Source organism: Corapipo altera, unplaced genomic scaffold, assembly GCF_003945725.1.
Source record: "Corapipo altera isolate COAL_440 unplaced genomic scaffold, ASM394572v1 104, whole genome shotgun sequence".
NCBI classification, from domain to species: domain Eukaryota; kingdom Metazoa; phylum Chordata; class Aves; order Passeriformes; family Pipridae; genus Corapipo; species Corapipo altera.
The window spans coordinates 240,897-267,463 of NW_020884920.1; the positions used below are offsets into that span (position 1 = coordinate 240,897).

Here is a 26,567-nt window from a genome sequence, read left to right on the forward strand (position 1 = left end):
TAGGGTTTCCTTGTGACCTGGCAGAGGAGGTACAGAGTATTTTCACACCATTTGTAGTTGGGAAGTGGTTGTGTAACAGTGCCCTGTTTAAGTGTCCCTTATAGGTGGTGACAGTGCTCCTCCTGAAGGCCATGGCCATACATTGGGGAGGCTCAGGATATATATTTATGCTCCAGAGCTTCTGCAAAGATCTGAAGCTTCTAGTAACAAAATCTTCCATTCTATTTACTCTGTTCATGCTTACTGTCTTACTGCTTTTGTAGGCAAGATCTATTTTGGAAGGGTTTCTAGAAGACTCTGGCCAGACCATCAGCACACTAAAAAGCTTTGATTTAGTTGGATTAGGAGCTATTCTCTGTGCTTTGAACTCCACAGAAATCATGTCCATAAGGACTGCTGAATTCAGGTACTGCACTTTATACTTAATGAAATATTTATTAGTGTCTCTATTGATAAAATTTATTGTCCCATTTTTGTTCTGTCAAGATTTTCAGAGCCCAGAGGACACCATTTTACATTTTAAATGTTTTTAGAAAGGCAATAACTGTTATGGAAGGTGTACAGCAGTTGTTTAAAACATGTTCTATTTTAGGTTTCCTCTGCCATTTATATCCCACTATTTAAATATTGCATTGAGAAATCCAGGATTTTGCTTAAAGCCTTAAACTTTTGTATGCAATTTGTGCACATATATTTTAAATTGACAATTGAGTTCAACAGTCATCTTACAGCAGACTATGCATATTCCAGGCATATCTAGCACTGCATGTTGACTGCAGCATGTAATGTTGCCCTTGTTGCCTTTTGCAGTGCTGCAGTTGCAAGAATTGGCCTGTTGGTTTGTAGCACCCCTGTTCTGAGGCAGTTTAAGAAGATGACAGAATCTGTGTTTGGTGCTGCTACCAGCTGGGATGGCTCTGTCTTACAGGAAATTGGTACTATAGCAGGTAACAAAATTCAGGCTCCAGATGGTGTTGGCTGTGAAGTCTTGTTATTCAGCATTAAGACAAAGGTTCACGTAGCAGTGAATTTTTCTAGGCTGGCAAAAGACAATCCTTCCAGAGAGGAGTCACCTGCAGGGATGGACATCCAGCAATTTCATTGGCAATAAGGAAAAGTCGTGGTATTCTCCATAGGGTTCTCTCTCATCCAGTCAAACTGACCTTGGGAAGCACAGCCTGAAGTCTCTTGGGTCCTGTAAGCTGGAAAGGGTAAATCAAAGAAGGCAAAACCAACCAGGATTTGAGAGACACTCTTTGTGCACCAGGCTGCTGCAGGAGTGGCTGCATTGGGTCAGAGCAGTGCTGACACAACATCCTGCCTCCAACAGGGGAAAGAATGGGCTGCCCAGGGAACAGCAAAAGGGCAGGACTGGCCTGCAGTGACACTTCTCCAGAGTGCTCTCACAGCCTCGGAGGCTCCCTGAGCCAGGGGTCACACACCATTTTGTTCATGGATTTGTTTCCCTGTGATCGTTTAACTGCACATTGAACTCCCATAAATTTTAGCATCCCCGATGCCTGTGGCAATGATTCCACACTGGAACTACCTAATGGGTGAAGAAGTAGCTCCCAGTGCATGATTATGCTCCCTAATCTTGCATCAGAAGGGGCTGTAACAAGCATTCACTAATAACACTGTTTATTATTTTATTGACTTTAATCATTCTCTTTTCCAAGATAAAATAACTTGGGTGGAGCACATTCCATACAATGGTTAAGATCAGATGATTTGTAATGTTGGAAGATAATGAAAAAAAAAAAAAAACAAACCAAAAAGAGAACCAGTATCTCTCTCTGTAATGCCCTGTAATAAACTATTTATTAGATATTTTGTATAAATGCTTAAAATTTTTATTAGCTTAAAAAATAAATCTAATAAAAAGAACATAAACTGAGTTTTGTTCCTGTGGTTTGGGTTTTTTAGGTGGTTTGAATGAGGATGAATTAAAAGCTTTTGATAAAAGCTTGATGCCGTATTTCCAGCCAGCAGCAGTGAGACATATACCTCCTGAAATTTTCCAAGTAAGAGCTCTGTTATGAAGAAGTGACTAAATTTCTATCATTTTTACTCTACTATAAATAAACTGCAGCACTGATTTATAGGTTTTGGGTTTCAGCAAAAATTTCTCTATGGTCTGTTAAGTGAGAGACCATCAAGGATCTGAAACATTAACTTTGAGCTGTATCACCTGTACTTGTGATGAAATATGCTGGACAAGCTTTATTTATTCTTCAGAATGCATCCCAAAGAAAAAGCAGGGAACAGACTCTCTTTTTAGCAGTATTGTATTCAAATTTGGGTTTTCTTCTCTGTTTATTAACATTTGCAAGGGTGCTGTAACAGCTACAAATTTCTCTGCTGAGTGTGTAAGAGCTGTTTTATTAACCTAAAATCTGGCAGCATTCCACTGAGTTAGCTCTGACAAAACAGATTGTACAGACAGATACAGATCGGAAAGGAATTACATCTAATTACAGCAGTTCTGAATGTGGACCAGAAATTAGAACAGGGATCTTGAGATCATTGCCCCAGACTTTATTTGACTTAGTGACAAGATTAATATTCTGCCTAGGCTGGTCTCTCTCAGATGCTCAGGCAAGCAATGTACTTATGGGCAGATGAGCTAAACAGATAGTTAACTGTGTCAGCTCCCATAAAAGAGAAAAACTCCTTGAACACTGACTGTTCTGCACAGCACCACTGACAGTTTAGATATGCCTGAAATGCCCTTAGTGAAACTATTTCTTTGAAAAACAGATCTATAGCATCTTGTAGAGTTTCTATCAAATAGCACAGATTTCTGTTTGTGAGAGTGGTAATGATACTACAAAAAGTGCTTAACAAATAACAGGGCACCTTTTTGGAAGAGTTTTCTGTGTTTGAAAGATTCAAAGCAGATTTGGGTTTTACACAGGTTTTGTATGGTTTCCTTTTGCAGCTATATATATTATTCAGATTTTTATTCATGAAAAATTGTATTGTATTATGGACTGTAACTGAGTTAAGAGGAAGCTCAATTCAAAATTAGACCTGTAGGTATTGACATGAATTTGCTCAGTTTAAACGAGTTCACCTTTGGCAGACAATGAAAAATGAGCAAGGATTTGCTTCATCATCTGACCTACTTGGAAGGGGAATTTTGTCTTTCCAAAGTAGAACCTGGATGCAGAATTGTTACAGGAAGGAAGGCTTCTTGTGTAGGAGGGTTAAAATGCTTATGACTGCAGAATGTTAACTAGAAGCAAAGCAATCCAGCATGTCCAATAATGCAAACTGGGTAATTGCTATGTGATATAATTACTGTAAGATTGTGATTGCCATGTTTAATTTCTAAATTTAATATGACCAAACTGGGAAGTTTTTCAATCTAAAAGAGAAAACTGGATAATGAGATTAAAGCATGGGGTTTTTTCATCTCATTGCTCTACTGTTAACTATAATCAAAGGTCAAATGTTGGTTCAAGTGAGGTTGCTCAGGAGCAGATGTAAGAGAAAGCAAATGAAAACACAAGAGCATGCACAGTGCCATCAGTCTTTGAGCAAAATCAGAAAAGAAATGGGTGGAAAATTAAACTCCAACAATATATTGAAGAAATGTCCAATACAGTGCTGGCATAAAAAGCTTCTCAGGCTGTCAGCTCCCAGCATCAAAGAGAAAGGTGAAAGATAGATGAGTGGTCAGGGAAGTAAATGAATACAGAGGATTTTTTTAGGCTCTATTGAGCTCTTTTATAGCAACACAATGTTGAAGGCTACTGTCCCTCATTCCAAATGCAAGACTGTGCTGACTTCTGATTCCTTACCTGCCTTCTATAATTGACAGCCTAAACCAATTTTTCTGTCTTTTATTCCTCCCAGGCATTGTCCCCAGAACAAATAGCAAACCTGGGCCCTGAAAACGCCGCCATGGTTACGGGATCACAGCGGGAGCATCTGGATGCATCACAGCTCCAGAGCCTGAGGCTGGCGCTGGACGGAGCCAGGACCGGCCCCCCCGAGACACAGAGCAGTGCAGGATCCACCCAGGAGGTGCAAACCCCGGCTCCAAGTGGTGAGTGGAGTCTCTCCCTCCTCCTACTCGGGGGAAGGGCACTCACCAGTGGGGTGTCTCAGCATCCAGCAGGGCCAGACCTCTATTGTGAAGGTGGGTTACAGGGAGTTTACTAATCAGCTTTTTCAGTCATGCCTCAAACCACAGGCCTGACCAAGACAAACATCCAGGACATTACTGGACTTACCCAGAGCATGAGGTAATGGAGGAAGGCTTTCAGATGGCATTAGCAGCTCTCTGCTGCTGGTAGCATTACACTGTGCTAAGCACTAACTTGTGTAAAATGGAGACTGAAACAGTGAGCTTTTCCCTCTCCTTCCTTCCCATATTCTTTGCCTAAATTTAAGGCAGGACTCTCTGCCTCTAGGCCTTCAGGGCACAACCTTTACCTGCAGCACAACATTGTTTGCAGAGCTGCAAGAGTTCCCTTGCAGGAGGTAGCACTGGGGTGGATTAGCATCTTTATCCAGACTGTAGGACCCACTGAATGTTTTTTCCTGCTGTCCCCATCCTATTTGGAATTAAAGCCGATTAGCATTGTGCTTCAGAGGTTTAACCTCTTACTTCTCCATATTGCAGTTTATACAGGGAGAGTTACACTGTTTAATGGGTGTGTTACAGTGAGGGAGAGTGTGCACATAGTCAAGCCAAGGCTGAGAAATTATCCCTGTCAGACAGCAAATGTTGTTGCTTCCTGTGACACCAGTGAGACATAAGCTGTTGAAGAAGAGAGAGAGAAGTCGAAGTGCTAAAACAGGAGTGAGGGGAAATAAATTCCTATGATGCCCTTGCTGGAATTAGAGCAGAGCTTCTCAGAAGCACCTGGAAGGTGCTCTCAGCCCAGCTCCCTCCCATGAGTGACCTGTTCCTCCTGGAGATATGCCAAAGGGAGGAGTTTCCTGGGTAAAGACAACCTGAGTTCTTGAGCTTCTTGTTCATTGTTGCTGTCTCTAGGGAGTACCACCCTATGAAATGCTTCTTTTTGGAGCTGTGGATGTTAAACTGGAAGCTGCAGTTCTGGCCAGTGATGTCTTTTGAGCAGCTGAATGCAATGAGGATTCAGCTGGTGAAATTTGCTGCACCTCTTTGGGGTGGTGTAGATAAGACTGTACTAGAGCTGAACTTTAGCGTGACACTAAGACATGATGGTTTCTGCCTTCCAGGTGCTCCTTGTTTGAGCAGCTTTGGCATCTGGTTGTGTGCTGTGTTTACACTGCACCTGCCTTTCTGAACCCACAATTGTGAATCTTGAGGTAAGTTATATTTTCAATAAGAGGTAACTTTAGAACAAAAGTGTCATTCACCTGTAACAGCGAAGGACTGTGGAACCCTCTTCTTGCTTTGAATACAGAGATAACAATGTCTGAATGATTTTTCTGTATTACAAAGGTGTCTTGTACCTCTGTAAGACTATCTCTGAATCTAATCAAGGGCAAAGCACTTTATCTTATCTTTATTGTAAAGCCAAACATAACAAAAGTATATTTAAAATTCCATGTAACACCAATCCATTACTGCACTGTTATTTGGCACGTGTTCTTGGTATTAATCTGGTTTGCCTGCTCCAGTCTATTTATAAGACTTTATTCCACAACCACTTCGATAATCTCCATTTAAAAGAATGTTGCCATTAACTTTCATTGGATTTTAACATTTTGACATGCTAAATTCTAATGAGAGCACTGGTGGGCTTAAGGTATAGATTCCAACTAAACAAACTAAATGCATAAGTGTTCTAACTTAGTCTTAAGACTGTAAAGCAAGGTATATCAAAAGTCTTAATATTTTTCTTTGGTTTTTGATTTCCAGAGTCCTGGAGTTTACAGCAGATATGCTAGAGAAAAAGAGTTTCAGCTCAGCATGAACAGTAGAGTCAAGAGGCTCTGAGACTTCTGAGTGTAAAGTGATTAATTTTTTAAAAGCAACGCACTCATCTGCCATCATGCTGAGAATTATCTCCTTTCCATACCTTTACCATTAGCAAGTAACTCAGTATCCCTCCAAATACTTCAAATTTCAAAACTGGAAATAGTCTATCTGCCTCATGAGAAAATCAGTGAAAGACAAGATTATGTGTTGGGAAGGAACCTGAATGACCTGGGGGCAAGTAACAGGAGACTGCTATTTGGGGGCTTATGTCTGGTACCCAGTGCTTTTTACATGGGCTAATTTGGCCACACTATTGTACCAATCTGTTGGGTTTTCTTCTTCTACTTCAAGTGTACATTCCCTGGACAGGGCCAATCCTTCTTTGTGATGTAGTAGAAACTGCACTAAAAGTTACTACTGTTGCAATAAAATAACTTCTGGGCTGCTGGTTTAAATCCTGCTCAGATAAGAAGTGATAACACGTTTTTAGAATTGAAGCACCTGCACCTGTAGTTCCCCATGGCTGTTTGTATTCGACACAGAACTGGTGACACTGAGGGCATTGGTAATATATTAGTATTTCATGTGAAAAAATGCACCATGGAAACCTGCTTGTGTTCATCAAGAGACAGTCCCTTCACTTCAGGCAGGGTTGAAGTGTACATCTGGGAATGCTAAGGGAAAACTGTGCACTGGGTCTACATACTACTAAGACTGTCAAGCCTCTGCATGTAAACATACATTTTGATGCTGCTCATCATGATTTTATGCCAAGAATTCATGGTACAGTTTTCCATTTTGCCATTTAAAAAGTCTTTATCTTTTCTAGATTAAAGAAGGCAATACACAGACTGAAAAGTTTAGCTTTTTTATTCAGGGCTGTACTGTAGTAAATGCCTTTCCAGCTGTTATTTGTATTTCTTTGTGGCAAAAATTACATCTGGATTATCAACCCTGAAAGCATAACTGAAGTTTTGCTGAGATGGGGAAGCAATAGGAGTGGGCTGAGAGGGAGAGCTTCAGGGAAGAGTCTTGCTGCTTCACTGCTGCTGGGGAAGGTGAACGTGAACTGTTTCTGCTGTTGGGAATAACAGTTCCCACCACAGTCCCATAGATTCTATAATTCCTGCAGCAGCAGGAGCCAACCTGATTTTCAGTGCTTTGTTATTGGCAAAGTAGGAGTGAGAGCATGGCCATTTTCACCCCTCCTCTCCCTCTCCTCCTTCAGCAATCTGCTGCCTTTGCCTGTAACCATCCCTGTCAAGTGTGACATGATGTTACACATAATACTACATGCTTTAGTTCTGCATTTTATAAGCAAAGAACTCTGTTTGTTGCAAACTGCCTGGCACCTTTTTCTTTAATGCTAATGGTAAGATACCAGCTTTTCCCACCGTGTTTCCTTTTCTGCATGTGAACAGTAGATTGCAACATTTATTTAAATAGAAAGAAATTTGTTTTATCAATCCCAGCAAATACTTGAGAATGCCCACTAAAAGTGAAAAATACTTCACTAGGTCAAAGACCTTATAAAGATTTATCTGTGTTCACATTAAAAAGTTCCACCTCACTTAGATGCGAATGTACCAAAAGGTTGTTTGATTTCTAGAAATTGCCTGACTTGAATTCTGTGTGCACTTCAGTGAAGATGCAGGAGAGTGTTTTCATGTCAAGACGACAGTCAGCATTTCCAGTTCAGCTGCCTAAGTCAGATACGTGCCTCAGCTATAGCAAGCACTTCAAAAATCCATATGAGCTGAAAGTGATCTTCTTCTGTCAATATAATGTACCTGGGAGTGATTCCGTCTGCAATCATGGGAGTCAGAGTTTAGCTTTTAATTGGAGCAAGAGTGAGCTCTTTGTTTGGTGCCATCTGTGCTGTAATTTCTTTCAAGCACAAGTGCTTTTAAATAGCTGAACTCCTTGATTACTTATATATTTTATTAAATTAATAATTCTGTTAAGAACTTTGGCATTGCATTTGGTTGAGGACGCATCTATTTCTTACAAGAGTAGTGTAGGAGGGGTAAATGTGGAGCACCCACTTAATGTCCTTATTTCATGGTGAGATTACAAATCCTATTTGGTTCATGAGATGGTGTGAGCATCTTGGATGGCAAGTATTCTAGAAAAGGAATTTTACCACTGAGTAAAGGTGACTGATGGAAAAGCCCATTCTACAAAATCTGTGTTTTGTGAGATGCCTCCCTCAAAACTGTTGAAACTGAATTTCTGTGGGAAGAATAGATGGAAAGGAGAGAGAGGCATAGAGAGCACTAGTATGCATGGTATGTAATCCATGTATGTAATCTGCTATCCATTCACAATCCAGCACACTCCCATGGCTAAGAGGAAAATGAAACATGTACACTTTCCTTTTTACTCCTGTGAAACAAACCACAGAACCCCTTCATGCAGATATCCATTATCCACAGGATCCAGCCATATGGATCTGTCCCCTGTGCAGATGTATATCACATACAACATGCATGTGATCACTTTTACTGCAATGCATTCATGGGAAAAATGTCTCAGAGTCCCTCTCTTTTCACATGATCAGGATTTGGGGGAAGAATATACTAAAGAGAAATGTTGTATAAAGATTTCTTTGACTCTTAAAGAAATGTTGCTGTTTGTTGTAGATGTGAGTAACATTTGTTTAAACCAAGCTTAATTTTTCCTATATTCTTTCTAGTTCTTTTAGTTCTTTGAGAATGAAAAAAAGTAATCAGATTTGGTCATAAATCTGCTGTTGAATATATATCATGACAATAGTTTTACTTACTCCAGTCTACTTGTGACTCCTCTGATGGTTGCTGGGCAGTGCTGTACATACTGTGGGATATCCATCCAACTCTTCACAGCCTGACCTAACTCTGGTGTAGGCCTGGCTCTTCTGGGTGTTGTGAGCCATGTGACAGGTGCCCCTGTCTGGCAGTATGTACAAGGAGGTATTTCGTTTAATTCCTTTGATTGGAATTAAGAGGTTAACAGATGGGAAGAAATACTTTGTCGGCTGATTATTTCAGTGCCTGATACCTTTATATTCAGAACTGTGTTTAGAAAAAAGAGGGGGACTACTGGTTCTGGATCATCAGTAGGGAAAATGTCTCTATGACTTGGTACTGAGGCAAATGCCACATTTGTGGTATCTTTAAAATCTCTGAAGGTGAAAAAACAACTTCCCATCCCCAGTGTCTGAAAACTGTCTCTGTTAGAGCTGGCATTATGGCTGTTGTCAGGTTTTGTACAGTACATGGAATGTTTCACTCCCGGTGATCTCAATCTGTCACATCAGAGCTAACCAGCTCTTCAGGGTGAGGCTCTAAAGATTCTGCTTAAAAAAAAAAAGGAAAGGCACCCTTCCTTAATTTTAAGAAACTCTTTTTTCCTCTGTATAATCTGCTCAGTTATGTACTGCATTATGGCAGATTTAGCTTATCACTTGACTGCTGCCCCCAGGGACCATCCCCACCTCATTTATTTTCCAGTAACACAAATTGCAGCCCCATCGTATTGGACTGGGACCTTTTCAGAGTCCCACTGACTGCCCACCTTGGAGCAGATGCAAGACATGCCCCAAGGTGTGCCAGCCAAACCCACCTGGGGCTATGGGAGAGGTCTCACTCACTCCAAGGACACTCAGAAATAAGCAAGGAATCCAACAGTCGCCTGGAATGTGTCACTTGAGCAGGTAACTGGCTGTAGAGCACGTGCTGGTATTTTGGCTCGTGCTGTGTTGTGGTTATAGACACCACATGCTGCTTCCCAGTGGGGCAGTGCCAATTCCAGCACGGCAGTCGAGGAACGGAATCATCAAAGTGCAGTACCTTGTTTCCCTGTGGTAGCTTGGCTTCCTTTGAAGGAGAAATCAAATTTCAAATAGTCTCTTCCTCTTTTTCTTCTTCAAAAAAGGCCAATATTTAAGGCTGATACACAACTTAAAGCAATGTGGTCTCTTTATCTCAGTGAAAATGTTTAAATGTTTTTTATAAATTTGGGGGGGGGGTGACTTTTGCTTTGGTGGTTTTTGGTTTGGTTTGGTTTGGTTTTTAAGTAAGACCTAAAAGCAAGGAACTAAGCAGAGCTAAGAACCTTATAGTCCTGATTAGTAAAATATTCTCTGCCATGTCATATGATGTTGGACAGCCTTGGGCACTACTTACTCCAGTGCTGTTGAGGTGAGGGATTTGACTTCCCTTTCCTTTCCAGGTACCCATAATTTCATATTTTAATAAAATGTCTGATCCAGTATCAGGCTATCTTTCCATATCTGTATACACAGTCCTTAAACAGAGAAATTATAAGACTAACTCGTATACCCCACCTGACATCAGGACATGTAGCAGTTTTCTACCATAGGATATTTTTATCAAAATTCACATCTAGTTCTTTAATTGTACCCAGAAATAGATAGTCACCAAAAGTATTACATTTTTTCTGCAGTGAGTAGAAAGCAGCCAATGTCCATCTGTCTCTTCCTGCCCCTTTCTGTTCAGCATCATTCTGCTTTTCCAATCCGGATTAATGAGAGGATTTTCTTGCCCTTATGATGCAGGAACACAGGCATGTGCAGAGCTCACAGTCCAAGTGACTATAGATTGAAGTATTAAATGGAGGAACTGTGATTGCTGGTTTTCTTGCTTTATGCTGACAACAGCATAACATTTATCTTATAATGTTTTAGCTGGTATTAATTAGCCTTAGAAATAATTAACATCTCACTTAATATCTGTGGTCTTTGGGGGACAAGGAGAAAAGAAGAGAAGACAAGAATAAAATCATATAGGAGAAATATGAAAGCAGTGGAAAAGGCTAATAGTCACAAATAAAGCAGCATAGTATTTTCTGGTACTGCTTTCCCCAATATCTGTTAACTGTTGTATATAGAAATTAACTATATTGATTTATCAAAGAATAGCCATTGCATAGTTAAAATCATGTGTTGGATTGATGCACAAGCTGCCTTAGGTCATCTTTAATTGGGGCCTGACATGTTTCAATATTTAATCAGATGTCAGAAAACAACTTAGATCACAAACAAGTTCCGAATATATCCTGCATGAATTGAGAAGGGGGTTGAGAGAGAATGGATGTCAGCTCTCTGCCTTTAATGTATCTGTTAAAATAGATTCCAGATATGCATCTGTCAGTGTTTTTATTAGCTACTTTTATTTCAGTATTCATCCCTTCAGAAGTGTTTAGATCTGAGGTATTAAATGTACATATTTCAATCAAGCCTGTGTCAAACAGTTTATACCACAGACCTGGGGAGTTCTGCCAGACGCTGCTGCCTTCAGTGCAAATTCTCCGGGTACTGGATTTGGGTTCCTAACACATGTCCTCAAATGGGCAACTGGTAGTTACATCAAACATTATTTGATGCCAAAAAATATTCAATATCTATTTAGGATAATTAGTCTATTAGAGTTCAAATCTATTAAACTTTTCAAATTAACTCTTCTCTTAGGGCATTAGAAGTGTAAGATAAGAGGTACTATGGAGCTTGTCAAGGAGTTGTACTGCTGTACTTGTACACACAGTGATGTAAGAGGACAGGCTTTGATTCCTAATCTCTGAAAATAAGTAAATTTGTTTCTGTCACACTGTGGGTACTTATTAAAAAAGATAAACTCCATAGGAGGTACTAATCAGTTCTGTTCTTTTGAGGAATACGTAAGCTCTTTAAAGATTGCAATATTTGTGCTACATTTTAAACAGGAAAATTAAAGCTTGCAGTTAGGATCCTTTTCATAAATTTTCAAACAACCCATAACCTTCTGCTGTGGGAAATTTTCTGTATATTGTTCTGTAATAGTTAAGTCCTCACACTATTTCGTGAAACAATATAAGCCAACAGATTTTTAAGAAATAAGTTAACCCACAAAGCACCACTGTTCAGCTGGGATTTCTACAGTCATTGGAAATGCCATTCCTGTGAGGCTGTTCCTAGTTTTCTGGGTTATTGTTTGGATTGTTGCCTTTTTTTATGGAGAACATTGGAGAGTTATCAAGAGGAGATGCCTCTTTGAACTGCTCACTGAACTCTGCTGGTGATGTCCCCTTTCAGGGTAGGGATTCATGGCTGTCAAGAGGCACTGTGCTGACTCACAGAGCCCAACTGCTGCAAGGAATAATTGCCTTTTTCTTCTCTTGGAAGATTTCATAGAATCAGAGAATTGTTTGGGTTGGAAGGGATCTCTGGAGATCATCCAGTCCAACCGCAGGCCAAGGCAGGGTCACCTGGAGCAGGTGACACAGGAACGTGTCCAGGTGGGTTTGGAATGTCTCCAGAGAAGGAAGACTCCACGCCCTCCCTGGGCAGATGTTCCAGAGCTCTGCCACCGTCAATGGGAAGAAGTTCTTCCTCATGATGAGGTCAAACTTCTTGTGTTTTAGTTTAAGCCCATTGCTGTTCACCCTGTTGCTGGGCACCATCAAAAAGAGTCAGGCACCATTCTGGCACAGGTTGCCCAGCGAAGCTGTGGCTGCGCCATCCCTGCAAGGGTTCAAGGCCAGGTTGGACGGGGCCCTGAGTAACCTGGTGTAGTGAGTGGCAGGGGGGTGGAATGAGACAATCTCTGAAGTCCCTTCCAACTCAAACCATTCTATGACATCCATGATTCTGTGATCCTCTTGGCACCCGCCTCTGAGATATTTATGTGTATTTATGAGATTCCCCTCTCAGTCTTCTCTTCTCTAAACAGGTCCAGCTCCCGCAGCCTTTTCACATAAGGGAGAGGCTCCAGACCCCTCACCACCTTTGCGGCCTCCGCTGGATCCGCTCCAATAACTTACATAGATTTTCACCTAAAAGGATACTAAACATGAATCAAATCAACCGCTCGTTTTCGCAGAACACGACAGCAGCTATTAATATATATTTATTAGCTCTTACATATCTAAACTGCTGAGTTTAGACACCCAAAAACCCCGAGGGCCGAGCCCCGCAGCCCTCCCCCGCCCGGCCCGGCCCGCGGTTCCCGGGGCGGCCCCGGCTGAGGGCGGAGCGGGGCGGGCGCTCCCCCCCCGCTTCCCGGCGTGCACCGGCGCGGGGCTGCCTGGCCACGTCCCCGGGCCACGTCGCTCGGTGCCCGCTGAGCTTGCGCCATCTTCGCTCCCCGGCTCCGGCTGCGCCGCCGCCTCTGCCGCCGCCGCCATGAACATCTTCCGCCTCACCGGGGACCTGTCCCACCTGGCGGCCATCATCATCCTGCTGCTCAAGATCTGGAAGAGCCGCTCCTGCGCGGGTGCGTGCGGAGGCCGCGGGGCGGGACCGGCCGGGCGGCTCCGGGCCGTGGAGCCCCCCCCGGGGGGGAGCCCCGCCGGGGGCCGGGCGGCATCGCCCCCGCAGCGCCGTGGCTGCTGCGATCGCCCCCGCGGGGCCGCGCCCCGGAGGGAGCCCGGCGAGCCGGGATGAGGTGGGGGGTCCTGCCGGCCCTGGAGGGGCCGTGGTGGAGCGGGGAGAGGCGGCGAGGGGGGATTGACCCCCCTGGGGCGCCCCCGAGGGCTCCCGGGTCGGGCGGGCGGGACTGGGGCCGCGCAGGTGAAAAGGGACGGTCGCTCCCTCCGCGCAGGGGAGGGGGCTCTGTCCTCCTCCTGACCTCTCCCCGGCTCGGCCCCCTCCAAATCCAGCGCTAGGGAAGCGGGTGGGCAGCCGGGAGTGGGGGAGGAAGGAGGAGCCGCATCCCTGCTCGGGGTGGGGGGCACCGGCGGGAGCTGCCGTTCCCTGAGCGGTGTTGTGGTTACAATTATTTGTACTTTAATCCCTGGGCACCGCTGCTCCGGCCGTGCCCGGGAGGGTCGCTCCTTCCTTATGTAACTCCCCGGCGGCGGGCGAATGAATGGGGAGGCCGGTTTGGAGGAGGGGAGGGGGAGGAATGCGTCCCCCGCGGGGCGGGCAGCCGCCTCCCTCCATCCCTCCATCCCTCCATCCCTCCATCCCTGCCCGCGCCCGCCGCCGTCGGGGAAGGCGCTGGAGCTCGTTCCTCGCCTTCCCGGGCCCTGCTCGGCCTGTGGGCCGCCCGTGTTCCACGGCAGCTCCGGGTTTGGAGCGGCGCCGGGAGCCGCGGGCTCGCAGTTCGCAGCCCCCGAAGTTTCCGCACCTTCCCTCCGCGGCGGCCCCGCTCCCCTTTTGTGCAGGAATTGGACTGCGGTTCGTGCCGGGTTTAGGGCGTTTGTTTGCCTGGCCGGCTGCAGTAGGAAGCTGTAGGACAGAGATTCCAGGCGGGATCGGCGGGCCCGTCTGACGTGGCAGCGGGAGGAGCGCCGGGTCCCGGCCGGGCGAGCCCCGCTCCGCCGCCCCCCGGGTGGGATCGCGGCTGCTCCCCCCTGCTCTGCACGGGCCTGCTCGAATCCCGTGTGCTGCGCGTCGCTCTCTCCCTCCTGGTGTACGGTGTGGTGGTTGGAGGGAATTGCAGGCAGTTCCCATAAATGCAGCATAGCTGATTTCTTTCAGAAAACCGGGAGTTGTTGTCATTCAGAATGGGCATTTCCGTGCTCGGTGTGTTACGTGGGTCGGGCCGCCTGCCCTGCAAATACCATTTTTGCCTTGCACCGGGGTTTGACTGTGAGCTTGACTTTGCCTTCTCTCCAGTGAGCTGCTCCTTCGTTAGTGAGGGTGATTATTCTTGAAATCAGTTTGCCGTGTGTTGACGTGAGATATTATTCAAATACCAGGTTAGCATTGTTGAACAGATGTATTCATAAAGTCTTCAGTTAAAAGCGTGAAGAATTAGTTTAAGCTGTAACCTGAAATAACTGCTAATGGGGAAATGAAAGAGATTTACACTACAGGTAAGAGGAAGTACAGGTTCCTTATGTTTTCATGTCAAGTCATTTGATAATCACTTGATAGTGCAAAGAAAAAAAAGAGTGAATGAATAGTTTTGATTTTTAAAAAGTAAGTTAATAGCTTTGGTTTTAAACAAACTTAAAGTAAAAACTGTTGTTAACTTTACAAATGAGGTCAGTCAAATGACTCCATGGTCCACATGCAGCAGCAGCACAGAACTATTGTTCCTGAGGTCATGGGGTGCAAGAGCACCTTCCTAATGCATTTACCTGGCTCAGGCTCTAGTGCTTTAGGAATCCTGTCTGGATCTGGCAGGAGAGGGCCTTGCCTTCTTCAACTCTTCTGTAGAGTTTTGTCCTGTGTTTTACTCGAGAAAGGCAGTTGAGATTACAAACAACAGAGTTAATTATCTAAAAACTAAATATCTTTTGTTGTCTGAAGAAGGAAAATAGACATTCTAGTGCAAGCCTAAAATTCAAATAGGGTTTGAGCCAAGAGATTCTTAAGTGACCTTTGTACGTGAGGTTATTTACACAGTATAGTACAGTGTGACCTAGTCCCATCTTTCTGTTTAAAAAGTGATCTGATATTGCTTATCTTAAGTCACTTGTGATTGAGGATCTCTATTACTAGGGGTTTCTTCAAAGGAAAGCAGATTCACACCAATCATACAGGAAAGAAAGCTTTTATTACATAGAGCCTTCAGCTCTTCCCTTTTCCAGATTAGCCAGCATCCCTGAACACACATGTGCATGGGCTCTTTCAGTAGGAAATGTCTGCTTCATTCATTTTCCTAAGCAAAAAAAAATGAAACACGGATGTGTTTATTAAGGATTGGTGGTTTTGGAGTCTTCCAGTTCTGCCTGAGTCCTCAGGAGTAAATCCAGATCCATGTTACTGCTGAGAGCACTGTCTGAGGCCTAACAAATTTGTCTAGAGAACACAAACACCTCAAAGAATTTTATTTTTGGGGCTCTCTTCTGTTCCTTCTAGTGGTTTGTTGTTGTCAGTTGAGGTTTCTACTAGTGAAAACTTCGTAAATATATATTTGCATAAAATGTGTTTGTAAAGTCATACAGGACAATAATGCCTAAATTGTTATTAGTTAATGTTGAGCAGCTGCTAAGAGCCTCTTCTAGAGGGCTTTCTGCCATTCCTTTACATTGCATGGTTATTAGGGCAGTTTATAAATTAAATAAACTTATACCTCCTGGTTATTGGTGACTGAGGAAATGTGAGCAAACCAGCTGCTGCTGTAACTGTGCACTTTTGCAGCAGCAGAGGCTTAGAAAATAAATCAGGGCTGAACTGTAAGGCTGTGATCCATGAAGAGCTGGCAAAGCACATGGTGCCGACTCCTCTCTTCTGGTTGAATCCGTGTCTGAGGCCTTTGTTCCAAGAGGAGCTCGAAGGCCTGTAAAAGCAGCTGGAGATGAGGGAGACAGCCTGTGCACCTCTGCTGCAACCTGCTGCTTCCTGAAGACACATCAGTCCCCATTTTCTATGCTAAGAAGAGACTGCTCTAACTGAGGAAAATAGGTGAGGCTGGGCTAAGCTGCATTGTGGAGCAGTCTGGGTTTCAGAAGCGTTTGACAAACTTAATTGTTTATCTGATTTAGTCAGTATATTGAAAAGAGAACAAGGGGAAAGCAAATCAAATTGTGATTTCAGAATTTCAGAGCTGGCAGGGAAACGTTTTTTTGCATGTATAGTTATTTGAGTATCCAGGTTTAAAATTTAGAAAAACGTTTGCCACTCAGCAGGTCAAAAATTATTGATAAGAGCCGTGGAGAATGTAGCAGGTAACTCCATTATTGCTTCATGTCATAATTAGAAAATTTGTGAGACTGGAGGAATCCTGTACTTTCAAATATTGTCATGTTCAGACTGTATTTTCTTTCCCATTGCAAGTAAAATGAGATTGTTTGCAGTGCAAATTACTGCCTGAAAATTGATTTGCACGTATTGGTCATTTGTCAAGTGTTAAAGGTGACCTGCAGTTGCAAGGCTGAATGCTGAAATATGCTAAATACTCTATAAAAGTACTGTAGGCAGTAAATATGTTATAGTTTTGCCAGGTAGTGTAGCTGTATTTCAGTTTTCTGTGTCTGCTATTGACCAGATTATACACTTATGTTGAAGACTTTAGACAGTACTTTGCCACAGGCTGCTACCAGTTTGCCTGTATTTTCTCAAAAACTGCTGCTTTAGGTAGCTTTGGAATATCTTCTCTCTCTTTGAAGGAAAATACTTCTGTGTTGAAAAATTTGTATTCAGAATTAGGTTGGGTTTTTTAACTGAAGGTACAGCATTGTTAATGTTAGTATTTTATTAGCAGAATCAAAGATGGTGTGTTTCTGTGGCTGATGTGAACTTCATACAGAACAAAACTAACTTTTTTTTTTATTTCACAAAGTCTGTGAAGTTTTCATGGCAAAGTATGGACTGACTTTCCTTTGGAAAGCTTTAGTTTAAAGATTTTCTGGCTGTGATGTGCAGTTCACAGTCAGTAAGTGCTGTACACACTCCCGAGCTGGGCTGGCTGAATGCCTCTGCTCGGCCTCTTGCTCCTTACCTGACTCACCAGAGCAAACTGAAGTTGATCAGAAAGTCCTGCAATTCCAGCTGTGCTCTCCTCCCTGGCAGTGGAAATCAGCAGAGCTTTTGAATTAAAGTTTCATTCTATGGCTTTTAGCCAAGCTGGAGCGCGGAAGTTGAAGGAATTTTTCCACGTGTGAGGATGGAACAAAAAGGAAAGGTTTGGCTCTTCCAGATTTGAGCCCAGAGCTTGGGAAGAAATAAAAATGTTTTTATTTAGCTCAAGAACTAAGGAATGTTTGTGGGTGTAATAAGAAAGGGAGAAGGAAGTGCCTCAAATTCATACAACAGTCTTTACCTACTCCCTCCCTCCATCTTTGCTCATGGTATAGATCTTACTTTCTCCCAGTTTCCTGTCTCTCCATAGGCCTTTGGTTTATACTTTGAACCTTGCCTAGTGTAGTCTAGCCTACTTAACTTGAAAATGAGTCTAATCTTGGATTTAGGATGGGTTTCAGGAACATACAACTATCCTAAAGCTTCAAAAAATCAGTGAATGTATTGAAAGCCTTAATAAAAATTGCAGCTTTGGGGTCGAGGAGGTGAGACTGCTGATGCCTTAGAGGAATTTGTCGAGTATATGTATGTCTGTGACAGAATATCCAGATCCAAATTTATAGCTGTTATTGATATTTAATGTATCTTACATGCCTTTTTTTTTTCTTTTTGCTGTTCACAGTTAGTTACTAAAAGAAAATAGCATGCTAAATAATTTAGTGTAATTACATGCTGTAGTGTGCTGCTGTTCTGTGATCTGTCCAGGTGGATTTCTTTGTCCTGTGGGCTCTGACCTTCGGACAGCATTTCTTGCTGAGAGGTTTTATTGACGAGTGGTGATGCTGGGGAGCACTCCTGGGACAGCCCAGGGTGCTGCTTCAGCTGTCTGTGCAATGGAGTTTAGTTCAAAAGATATCAGATATTTTTGTGGGTTTTTTTAAATTTTGGGAAATTGTTTGTTTGTGGGTTTTTTTGGGAGGGGTTGTTTTGTTTTTTCATACTTGCAAGTTTTATTCTGGGGCTTTACAGCCTCACAGCTGTAGATTTTGAGGCATTTGCTGTTCCCCACACTGCAGTTGGGTTGTTCTGTAGGTGGCACGACAGGCTCACCCCATAGACATTTCACATATGAAAGTTGCCAACAAACTCCTTTTTAATTGTTACTGTTTCAGTTTTCCTGTACTTTATACATAAACATAAAATTCCTTCACTGGGGGCAGCTTATTCCCTGTTCCTTAAGCTGGAGTGAAAAAGGAGTTCAATAACCATAACAGATAGCCTTCTGTTAATTGCTTTATGGCACTGTTATTAAAAGCCTTTATAGAAATATCTCTGTATTAAGGGACAAGGATTTTGAGCCTTGCATCATAACCCTCTCCTACAGAGTATTTTTCCCTCTTGTTTTTTGAATGAGATTTGCATGCTTAGCTGAACAGATTCAATTATTTTCACCCTGGATGACTGAAAACAAGAATAATTGGAATAACAAGATAGAGGCACAGGGTAGGTTGTTTTGTTCCCCTGCTGTGACACACCACCACATCAGTATTATGGAGAGATGCTTCAGCCCAGTTTTCAGAAGCTTTTAGTGACTGATTGTGCAAAGCTTTTATGCTTCTAACTCAGCTCTAGTGCCTGAAGTTAAGTACAAACATTTTGACACTGAGGCTTTGGCCTAGAATCAAAAGTTGCTTTGAAGATGTGATGTAGATGTCTGACATTTTAGCTCACTTCTCTCTCTTTTTAAAATTTTGTTATAGTACATAGTAGCATCTAGTTTTGACTGTTTGTTATTTTTCCCACTATGTGGTCAATTAAGTTTCTGAATTGAATTGCCTGTTTTCACACTACTAAGCTATTTGGGCTTATAATTATGTTTGTACACCTTGGAAGCTTGGAATTTGTCCTAATTGTGTAATCAACTTGCACAGAAATAAAGGCTATATCCTTTCTCATCCTCAGCATCAAGTGTTTTAAAGCACATCATCACTTTTTGAATAATCAGTTATTTCCTTTGTCACTTTAGGTATTTCTGGGAAAAGCCAGCTTCTGTTTGCACTGGTCTTCACTACCCGTTACCTGGACCTCTTCACTTCATTCATTTCATTGTATAACACATCTATGAAGGTAGAGTATACTGAAGAGTTAGAAAAGCTAGTGATGTTGCTTGCAGAGTGCATAATTTCATTAATAAAAGCCTCTTTAAATGGTCCACTGCACAGTTGTTACAGAATAAGCTAAGATGGGCTTTGGATAAAGAATGTGGAAGATGGACTCAAAACCCTGGGTTTTTTTCCACACTCTACATGCAGCTTTTAAAACCTGTTTGTATGGGGACTGTGACGCTTAGAACAAGTGTTATTTTGGTTATTGAAAATAAAAGCTTTTGGGAGAATGGTTGAAATAAATTGTATTTCTCAATTGAGACATTAGAACATAAGTAAATCTCTTTTTATCCACTACAAGGTAAATTAGTATTCAGAATGCACTGCCAGAATTGCAGCCAGTGTCTGGTCAGAGGCTGACCAGAGGTTGACAGGAGCACTCTCTTAGGAATGTCACTTCCATGAGATTATACCCTGTTCACTTGCCCACTGAACGTTAGGGAGCCTCAGTTTGGGGTTGTTATTTCTTATTTAGTCCTACAATTCTCATGGCAAGTACAAAAAAAATAAAGCAGTAATCTATGAGAGTGCAGCATATTTGTGGCACCAGTTCAGACTGGTGCATTTGTGGCACCAGAGCAGTTGCTTTTTTAATCCAGTTCCTTTATTCTTGGATTTTCTTGATGCTTTTCAGCTTTAATTCAGAGGATAGTGTAACTTTGCCAGGAGGAAGTACTTTGATAATCAGTAATGTAAAATGTGTGGAAGAATTAGGGGAATAATACTGTAAAATAAAATTTTGAATGTTAAACTCGCACTTCTAACAAATCACCTGTGTATGCCTGAGTTTCAATATTGGCAGTCTAGATGAAGAGCTGTGGGTTAAAATATTCTTGAAACACAAGCTGTTTCCATATGTAATTTCTGAGACTACTGAAAGGTACTGTTGGTGCACCAGAGGAGCCCCTTGGGGGGTTTTGCAATTTATGTATTGGTTGTGATTTGGGGTCATAACCATATCTTTGTTTTGCGGCCTTTCTGACTGAGAATGGAATGAATGTGGGAAATAACACTTGTGATACTCAGCTTCACACTAAACTGAGTCTTTCCAGTAATTAAAGAGTTCAAATCTGTTCAAATCCAATATTAACTCGCAAAATGGAAGCTTCTATTGCAGTTTCTAAGTTTACTGCTTAGAAAGGCTTTTGGACATAAGTGTCTTTTCAGCCCATTACTGCAGTGTCAAGATGAAGCTTGAGCGTCCCAACACAACTTCTTGTTCTATCTCCATGTATTTTGGAGTCTATAGGAACTGCTGCAGATCAGCTTACCCAGAGCATAAGGTGATGAACTTTCTAATCTGAAGAAAATACTGTCATTTGCAGCAAAAGAAGTTGTTAATTTCTGTAGAGTTGGGATTTTCTTCAGTATTTTTTGAGAAATATTAGTTAACCTACAGGTACCAACTTGCTGCATTTGTCTGGCACTGATTGTCAGATATTTAGGAAAATTAGTTTCTTCTGTGTTCCAGGAATATATACAGAACTACACAGACTGACCCTATCTGCTGTTCTTAATGACCTGCAGACTGGTTTTTGTCATTTGTAGCATTCTCTATTTTACAGTTTCCTTTTCATGGTACCTGTCGCTGAGTATTGGATGCATTTCTGCCAGTGCACTCTGCAGTCATTTTTCTAACATTCTTTTAATTTGGTATCTTTAAAAATGAAATCTTGTTGAGTGTCATGAAGAAATTTGTAATGTAAGGAGTTTGGATCCATTCACACTTTTTATGTCTTCTGTGACCATACAAATTGCTATTAGTTTACACCTGTAGTAGGAGTTCCCTTTATCTTTTATCTCCAGTCAGTTGGGGTGCTCGTGTAGCAGAGCATTTGGATTCTGTGTTCCTTAATACAGGATTTGCATCATTTTGTTAATGTGAGCAGAGCTTTTAGTGATTAATAGCATCTGCAAACAGTGGGCTTCCCAATCAGTTACTTTTCAGTTGTAAAGAACCCATATTTAATGTGATAAATGGTGTGGAATATTTAATCTTTGTGATGAAACTGAGGCAGAAACTAAACTATTTGTCTAGTCTGCTGTACTGTGTTGACTTCAGGACAGTGTGAGCTCTGTCCTGATGGTGGCAGATTGACCTTTAGAAAGTCATAGATTCTCTCTGGTTCTGTTTTCTCATCTGTAAAATGAGGCTTTTTGCTTTTTCCACGGGGAATAGCTATGAAGTCTACTGTACCAGAACCATTAAAAACGGTAACGTTAGACATTCAGCTCAAACTGAATTCTGGTTAGCTGCTTCTCAGTTTGTTAGTTTTGCAGCTGTTGTGCCTTGTTGGTTGGTGAACAGTGTCCACTTGCTGCTCTTCAGATTTTAGAGGAGTTTAAAGGTCTAACACAAATCAGCTAATTTGTGATATGTTAAATGGCTGAGTCTGAATGGGGCTTGTTGAATAAGTTTTTAATTGCCACATGAGCTACACCACGCTGGGCTTTTTGAAAGGCCCCTTCCATCATTACTGCATGGATGCATCTGCACATTTTTAATGTAAATGTCTGGGGCCAGTGCTTCCCTTGCAGTTGCAGAAGGGGTATTCCTTCCCCGGTCACTTCTTAGTTCTGTCTACTCAGGAAAGGGTCTTCAAAGCACCTTTGGACAGTCATTTCAGCCAGAGACAGGTGATCCCTTTAAAGCAACAATACCAGTAGAGCCCAGAGTCACTGGTGTTGACAAAGTTAAATACCACCAACACCCTGCAAAATCATATAAACAAACAATGCAACCAACCAGAACAGACCACACTTACTCCTCTTAGTGCTTGGGGATATTGTCGTTCGGGGAGTTTGATCTGTTCCTACAACCTCTATGGATTGTTTTGGTTTTTGTTTCTTTTCTTTCCTTGCTCTCCAGCTTATCTACATCGCCTGCTCGTACGCCACCGTGTACCTGATCTACATGAAGTTCAAGGCCACCTACGATGGAAACCATGACACCTTCCGAGTGGAGTTCCTGATCGTTCCTGTCGGTGGGCTCTCGTTCCTTGTCAATCATGACTTCTCTCCTCTGGAGGTGAGTTGACTGTGAGCAGGAGATTGTGTTTTTTTTCCTGAAAATATTCAGAACATGAAGATGAGCGTTTTTAGGCAGACAAAGGAATGGTGTTTAGTAGGTTAATCCTTTCCTTAATGCATCTGTGGAGTGTAGGTGTCTGTGCAAATTAAGGACAGTCAGGAGACCAGCATTATTATCAACACTGGTTATTTTATTAAGCAGAAGACTGTATTTTTCCCAGTACACTCTGATGGTTATATTAATTCAAAGGTGTCCTTCCTTTTGTTTTGTCTGTAAAAGAAATGCCCCAGAATGCAGTTTGTGAATAGTTGGTGCCACCTGGTGAAAACAAAAGGAATTAGAATACTTCTTAAGTTTTGTAGAACTGCAAATGGTCTGGAGTGTTAGAAAGAATTGCATTGTATTTGAAGTGCAGCTGTGCATTTTCCTGACAGAAAAATTATATTAAAAATGGAATTAGAGTTCAAACAGGTAATTTTTCCCATGAAATAGAGAGTAACTTCAGATGCTTATTTTAAGTGGACTGAGCTTTATTTGAAGCTTCATTAGAGTTATACAATTCTTTTAGAGAGTTAAGGAAATTAAATTGCAGCACTTTGAGATATTACTTTAAAAACCTGTTCTGTATTAACTCATTCTTTAAACCAGTAGATAAAAGATGAAAGAACATGGGGAGGGAAAGCACTTCATCTTCTTTGCAGCTTTTCACAGCACCAGCTCTGTAAGCTGTATTTCATGGTACTGTGACTCCTGAGCTAAATGCACACACGTTTCCTTTTGAGTCGACCTGTGTGTGCCAGCTCACTGCACAGCTGCTTTGGAGAGAGTGTTCTGTGCCAGGAGCGTTCCCTCGTGCCATCCTGTGGTTGATTATGAAGCTTTCACTTAGTTTTTCCTGTACCTAAAAAGTTTGCCAAAATAATGTACCTGTATGAACAGGTATTCATTCATAACATTGCTAGAGAGTGAAAAGTCAAGCCAAGTCAAATGTTTTCTGTCCTTCTCTTATCAGTAAGACACTTGAATAAACGTGCGGTTTTTTTCCTTTCAGATACTGTGGACCTTCTCCATCTATCTTGAATCGGTTGCTATTCTCCCTCAACTTTTTATGATCAGCAAAACTGGGGAAGCAGAGACCATCACTACTCACTATCTTTTCTTCTTGGGTCTGTACCGTGCCTTGTACTTAGTCAACTGGATTTGGCGCTACTATTTTGAGGGATTTTTTGACCTCATAGCTGTTGTTGCTGGTGTGGTCCAGACCGTTCTGTACTGTGACTTCTTCTATTTGTATGTTACAAAAGGTAAGTGGTGCAATAACCTCCAGCTTCAGGTTGTGGAATGTAGCAATTAATGTGTTCGTAGGGATCTGCTGTATTGGCATTACAAGGTTGTTGATTCTGTGCGTAAATTATTGCTGAAATCTCCTTAATTTATCAAGTGTGCTTTCTGCTATTGTGGGGCATTTCTGAGGACTGGTTTTGTGTATGGGTAGAATATAAATGTGTAAATGGTCTGGTGAACTTACAGAAAAACATAAAGTAAGTAGGGCTAAATACATGTTGCAGTTGCCTTCCGTTGATAAGCATGAACGTCCTGCTTTTCCTGACCACCTGCACTGTCATGTGCAGATCCCAGGCTTACAGACACCTTTCTCAGTGGTTTGAATACCTTGGGAATCCAAAGGGTTTGGGATATTTCTGATTGTGCTGATTGTAGAAGCAGTCACTTCTGCTGGGGGCATTAGTAATTCTGCCCTTGCTCACGTTCCACCTTCCATTATGTAACTGCAGAGCTATGTGGGGCTGTGTTACTTTAGTCATAACTCGTAAGAGACCATGATCATGGGCTGGTATGTCCTATGAGGGTGAAAAGTGGGAATTCCAGGGTGCCACAAGAGGGGAAGATTAGAATTGCTGTTGATCCTAGTTTTACGAGTATGTGTTAAAGAGAGGCAGCTGAGGAGGACTGTCTGCAGTGTACCCATCTCATGACAAAGGGACTCTGTGTGATGGGGTTTGGTCCCTTTGACATTTCAGCAGTGTGTGCTTCTCCTGCCTCACAACTTTGGTTTGCTAACTGCTTTCTTCCCTACTTTTCCTTACAGTACTCAAGGGAAAGAAGCTCAGTTTGCCAGCGTAAGTGCCAAAACATCACCAGCATCTGTCCTTTTGGATGCTTGGACAGAACAATCCTTATCACAAGCAAAGGCGAAGATGCTTGAGACAGAAAGTCAGAAACACAGCTCTTTATAGTGCAGGTAGTCATCAGCGGCTCTGTAAGAACGGAGGAAAAACAACCAGCAGATTTCTGTTTGATGCATCTTGCCTTTATCTTTTTTATTACTATGTATAAAGATTTTTTACATAAAGAAACTTATACTGTATTAATAAATTCAGTGTATGGTTTCAATTGGAATAGTTCCAAAAGTGAGATTTTTGTGAGATTGTTTATGACCAGGAACAAGTGCAAACGTTTTTTTAATTTTCAAGATTTTCTTTGAAATGACTGATTTTTTTTTTCCTTTTTTTTTTTGTTTTTCAGTGCACAGATATGTGCATCCTTGATGGATGGTAGTCATCTGTTCTTTCCCTTTGATTCAATTTTCATTCCACTATATTTATTTTTTTTTTCCAAAAGGCGAATATATGTCAACTCTAAATCTGAAACCACCGATGTTTGATGTGATGTGCTGGTGCCCAGTCTTTGTGCCATCTGCTGACATGGAGTTCCTTATTAAAAATATCTGTTGGTGCCAGAAGGGGAACAGTCACATTTTGTAGTTGTTCCCCTTCTAAAACAGACTGATGGCAAGAGGGCAATGAGGAAATCGCTTCAGGCCACAAGGATGGGCCTTTTCCTGTTCTGCCATGATGTTTGGGAAGGTAATCCCGATAATGAAAGCACTTGGCAGTGCAGGTTGTGAAGGGTAAGAGGTGCACTTGTATTGATTGGTGGCACGTGTTTGTGACTGTATTGTCTGTTCACGAAAAGAAGGTTAAATATCTTGGATGTGTACAGCCCTGCTACACCATAACAGCTATAGAAATGGGAGACTTGTAAGTTGATTGCAGTAATCTGTAGGTGATCATTTTAAACAGTATCTACATTTTCTTTTTAATGAATGCTTTATAAGCAACTTCCATGTTCAGCTTCAAGTGGTTTTCAATGTCACTTTTGGACAATTAATATTTTTTTTATAAACTTTTCAAAATCAGCAGCACCAGTTACCATTCTTCATCCTTTAAATGATTCCCTTTTTTTACTGAGCTGTTGCATGATTTATCCTGTGTTACCATCCTCAATAAACACTTTATGAAATGGTGAAAACATTTTGGTTTTTTTTTTTCATTCCTGAGTGTGAAAGTTTTCTGTTAGCCTGGGTGAAAAGTTGTTGTGTGGGCAAGTTGCTTAATGTCATTGTTTGCAATATTGAAATATGAATTTTTTATGGGTATGAGGGGCATAATCACTGGTGGAAGAAGCGACTGTGGCTCCAACCTGGTGCAGAGGAGAGTTTCATTGCTTGTGTTTTATCTTCAAGTATTTATCTTCGAGTTAATGATAGCAAATTATCTCCCTCCTCAGTGATGGTTCTCATTCCTAACCCAGGTGAATAGTGTTTATTTGCAGTGTGGGTGCAGAGGTGCTGCAGTCTCCACAGTGGTGACTCCAGCCTTGTGCAGAGGAGGGTTTGGTGCTTGTGTTTTATCTTCAAGAAAGTGTTTATCTTCTCTGAGTGAATTTGCCATCAGTATCTCCCTCGGCAGTGATGGTTCTCATTCCTAACCCCAGGTGAGTAGTGTTTACGTGCAGTGTGGGTGCTGAGGCGCCGCAGTCTCCACTATCTCAGATGCGACGCTGAGCAGCCCGGGTGCTCAAAAACCAGATGTGTCCCTGTGGTGAAATACAAGAGCGCGATCCTGGTAGGAGCCACGGTTGTGTGTGTTGGTCCGAGGGAGCTCATTGCCCTCCCTCGGTGCTTTGCGCTGTAATTCACTAATTCACAAATTAACTGGCCGCCCCTCACGGAGGTGTCGCCGCCGCTCCTTCAGGGTG

At 42.2% G+C, this 26,567-nt stretch overlaps 2 protein-coding genes across 2 annotated transcripts in view; both read left to right on the forward strand.

The window, feature by feature from the left end:
• The window catches only part of OTOA (otoancorin), a 32,930-nt gene extending 25,581 nt beyond the window's left edge, over nt 1-7,349 (forward strand). Inside the window, exons 24-29 of the mRNA XM_027656698.1 lie at nt 264-406; nt 811-947; nt 1,927-2,024; nt 3,862-4,054; nt 5,218-5,307; nt 5,864-7,349. Of these exons, the coding sequence (XP_027512499.1) occupies nt 264-406; nt 811-947; nt 1,927-2,024; nt 3,862-4,054; nt 5,218-5,285 (639 nt within the window). The 3' untranslated portion in view covers nt 5,286-5,307; nt 5,864-7,349. The remainder of the gene's footprint in view (nt 1-263; nt 407-810; nt 948-1,926; nt 2,025-3,861; nt 4,055-5,217; nt 5,308-5,863) is intronic.
• Nucleotides 7,350-12,964: 5,615 nt separating this feature from the next.
• KDELR2 (KDEL endoplasmic reticulum protein retention receptor 2) lies at nt 12,965-25,840 on the forward strand. The gene is made up of 5 exons (XM_027656780.1): nt 12,965-13,173; nt 19,339-19,439; nt 22,347-22,505; nt 23,560-23,812; nt 24,616-25,840. The coding sequence occupies exons 1-5, from the start codon at nt 13,083-13,085 to the stop codon at nt 24,648-24,650; spliced, it is 639 nt and encodes a 212-aa protein (XP_027512581.1). The 5' UTR covers nt 12,965-13,082; the 3' UTR covers nt 24,651-25,840.
• Nucleotides 25,841-26,567: the final 727 nt, after the last annotated feature.

Excerpts from the sequence above, each read along its gene's own strand:
- KDELR2 (XM_027656780.1), top strand. The coding sequence starts at position 13,083 with ATGAACATCTTCCGCCTCACCGGGGACCTGTCCCACCTGGCGGCCATC. Across the intron at positions 13,174-19,338 it reads GAAGAGCCGCTCCTGCGCGG|GTATTTCTGGGAAAAGCCAG; the intron begins GTGCGTGCGGAG and ends TTGTCACTTTAG. Across the intron at positions 23,813-24,615 it reads CTATTTGTATGTTACAAAAG|TACTCAAGGGAAAGAAGCTC; the intron begins GTAAGTGGTGCA and ends TTTTCCTTACAG.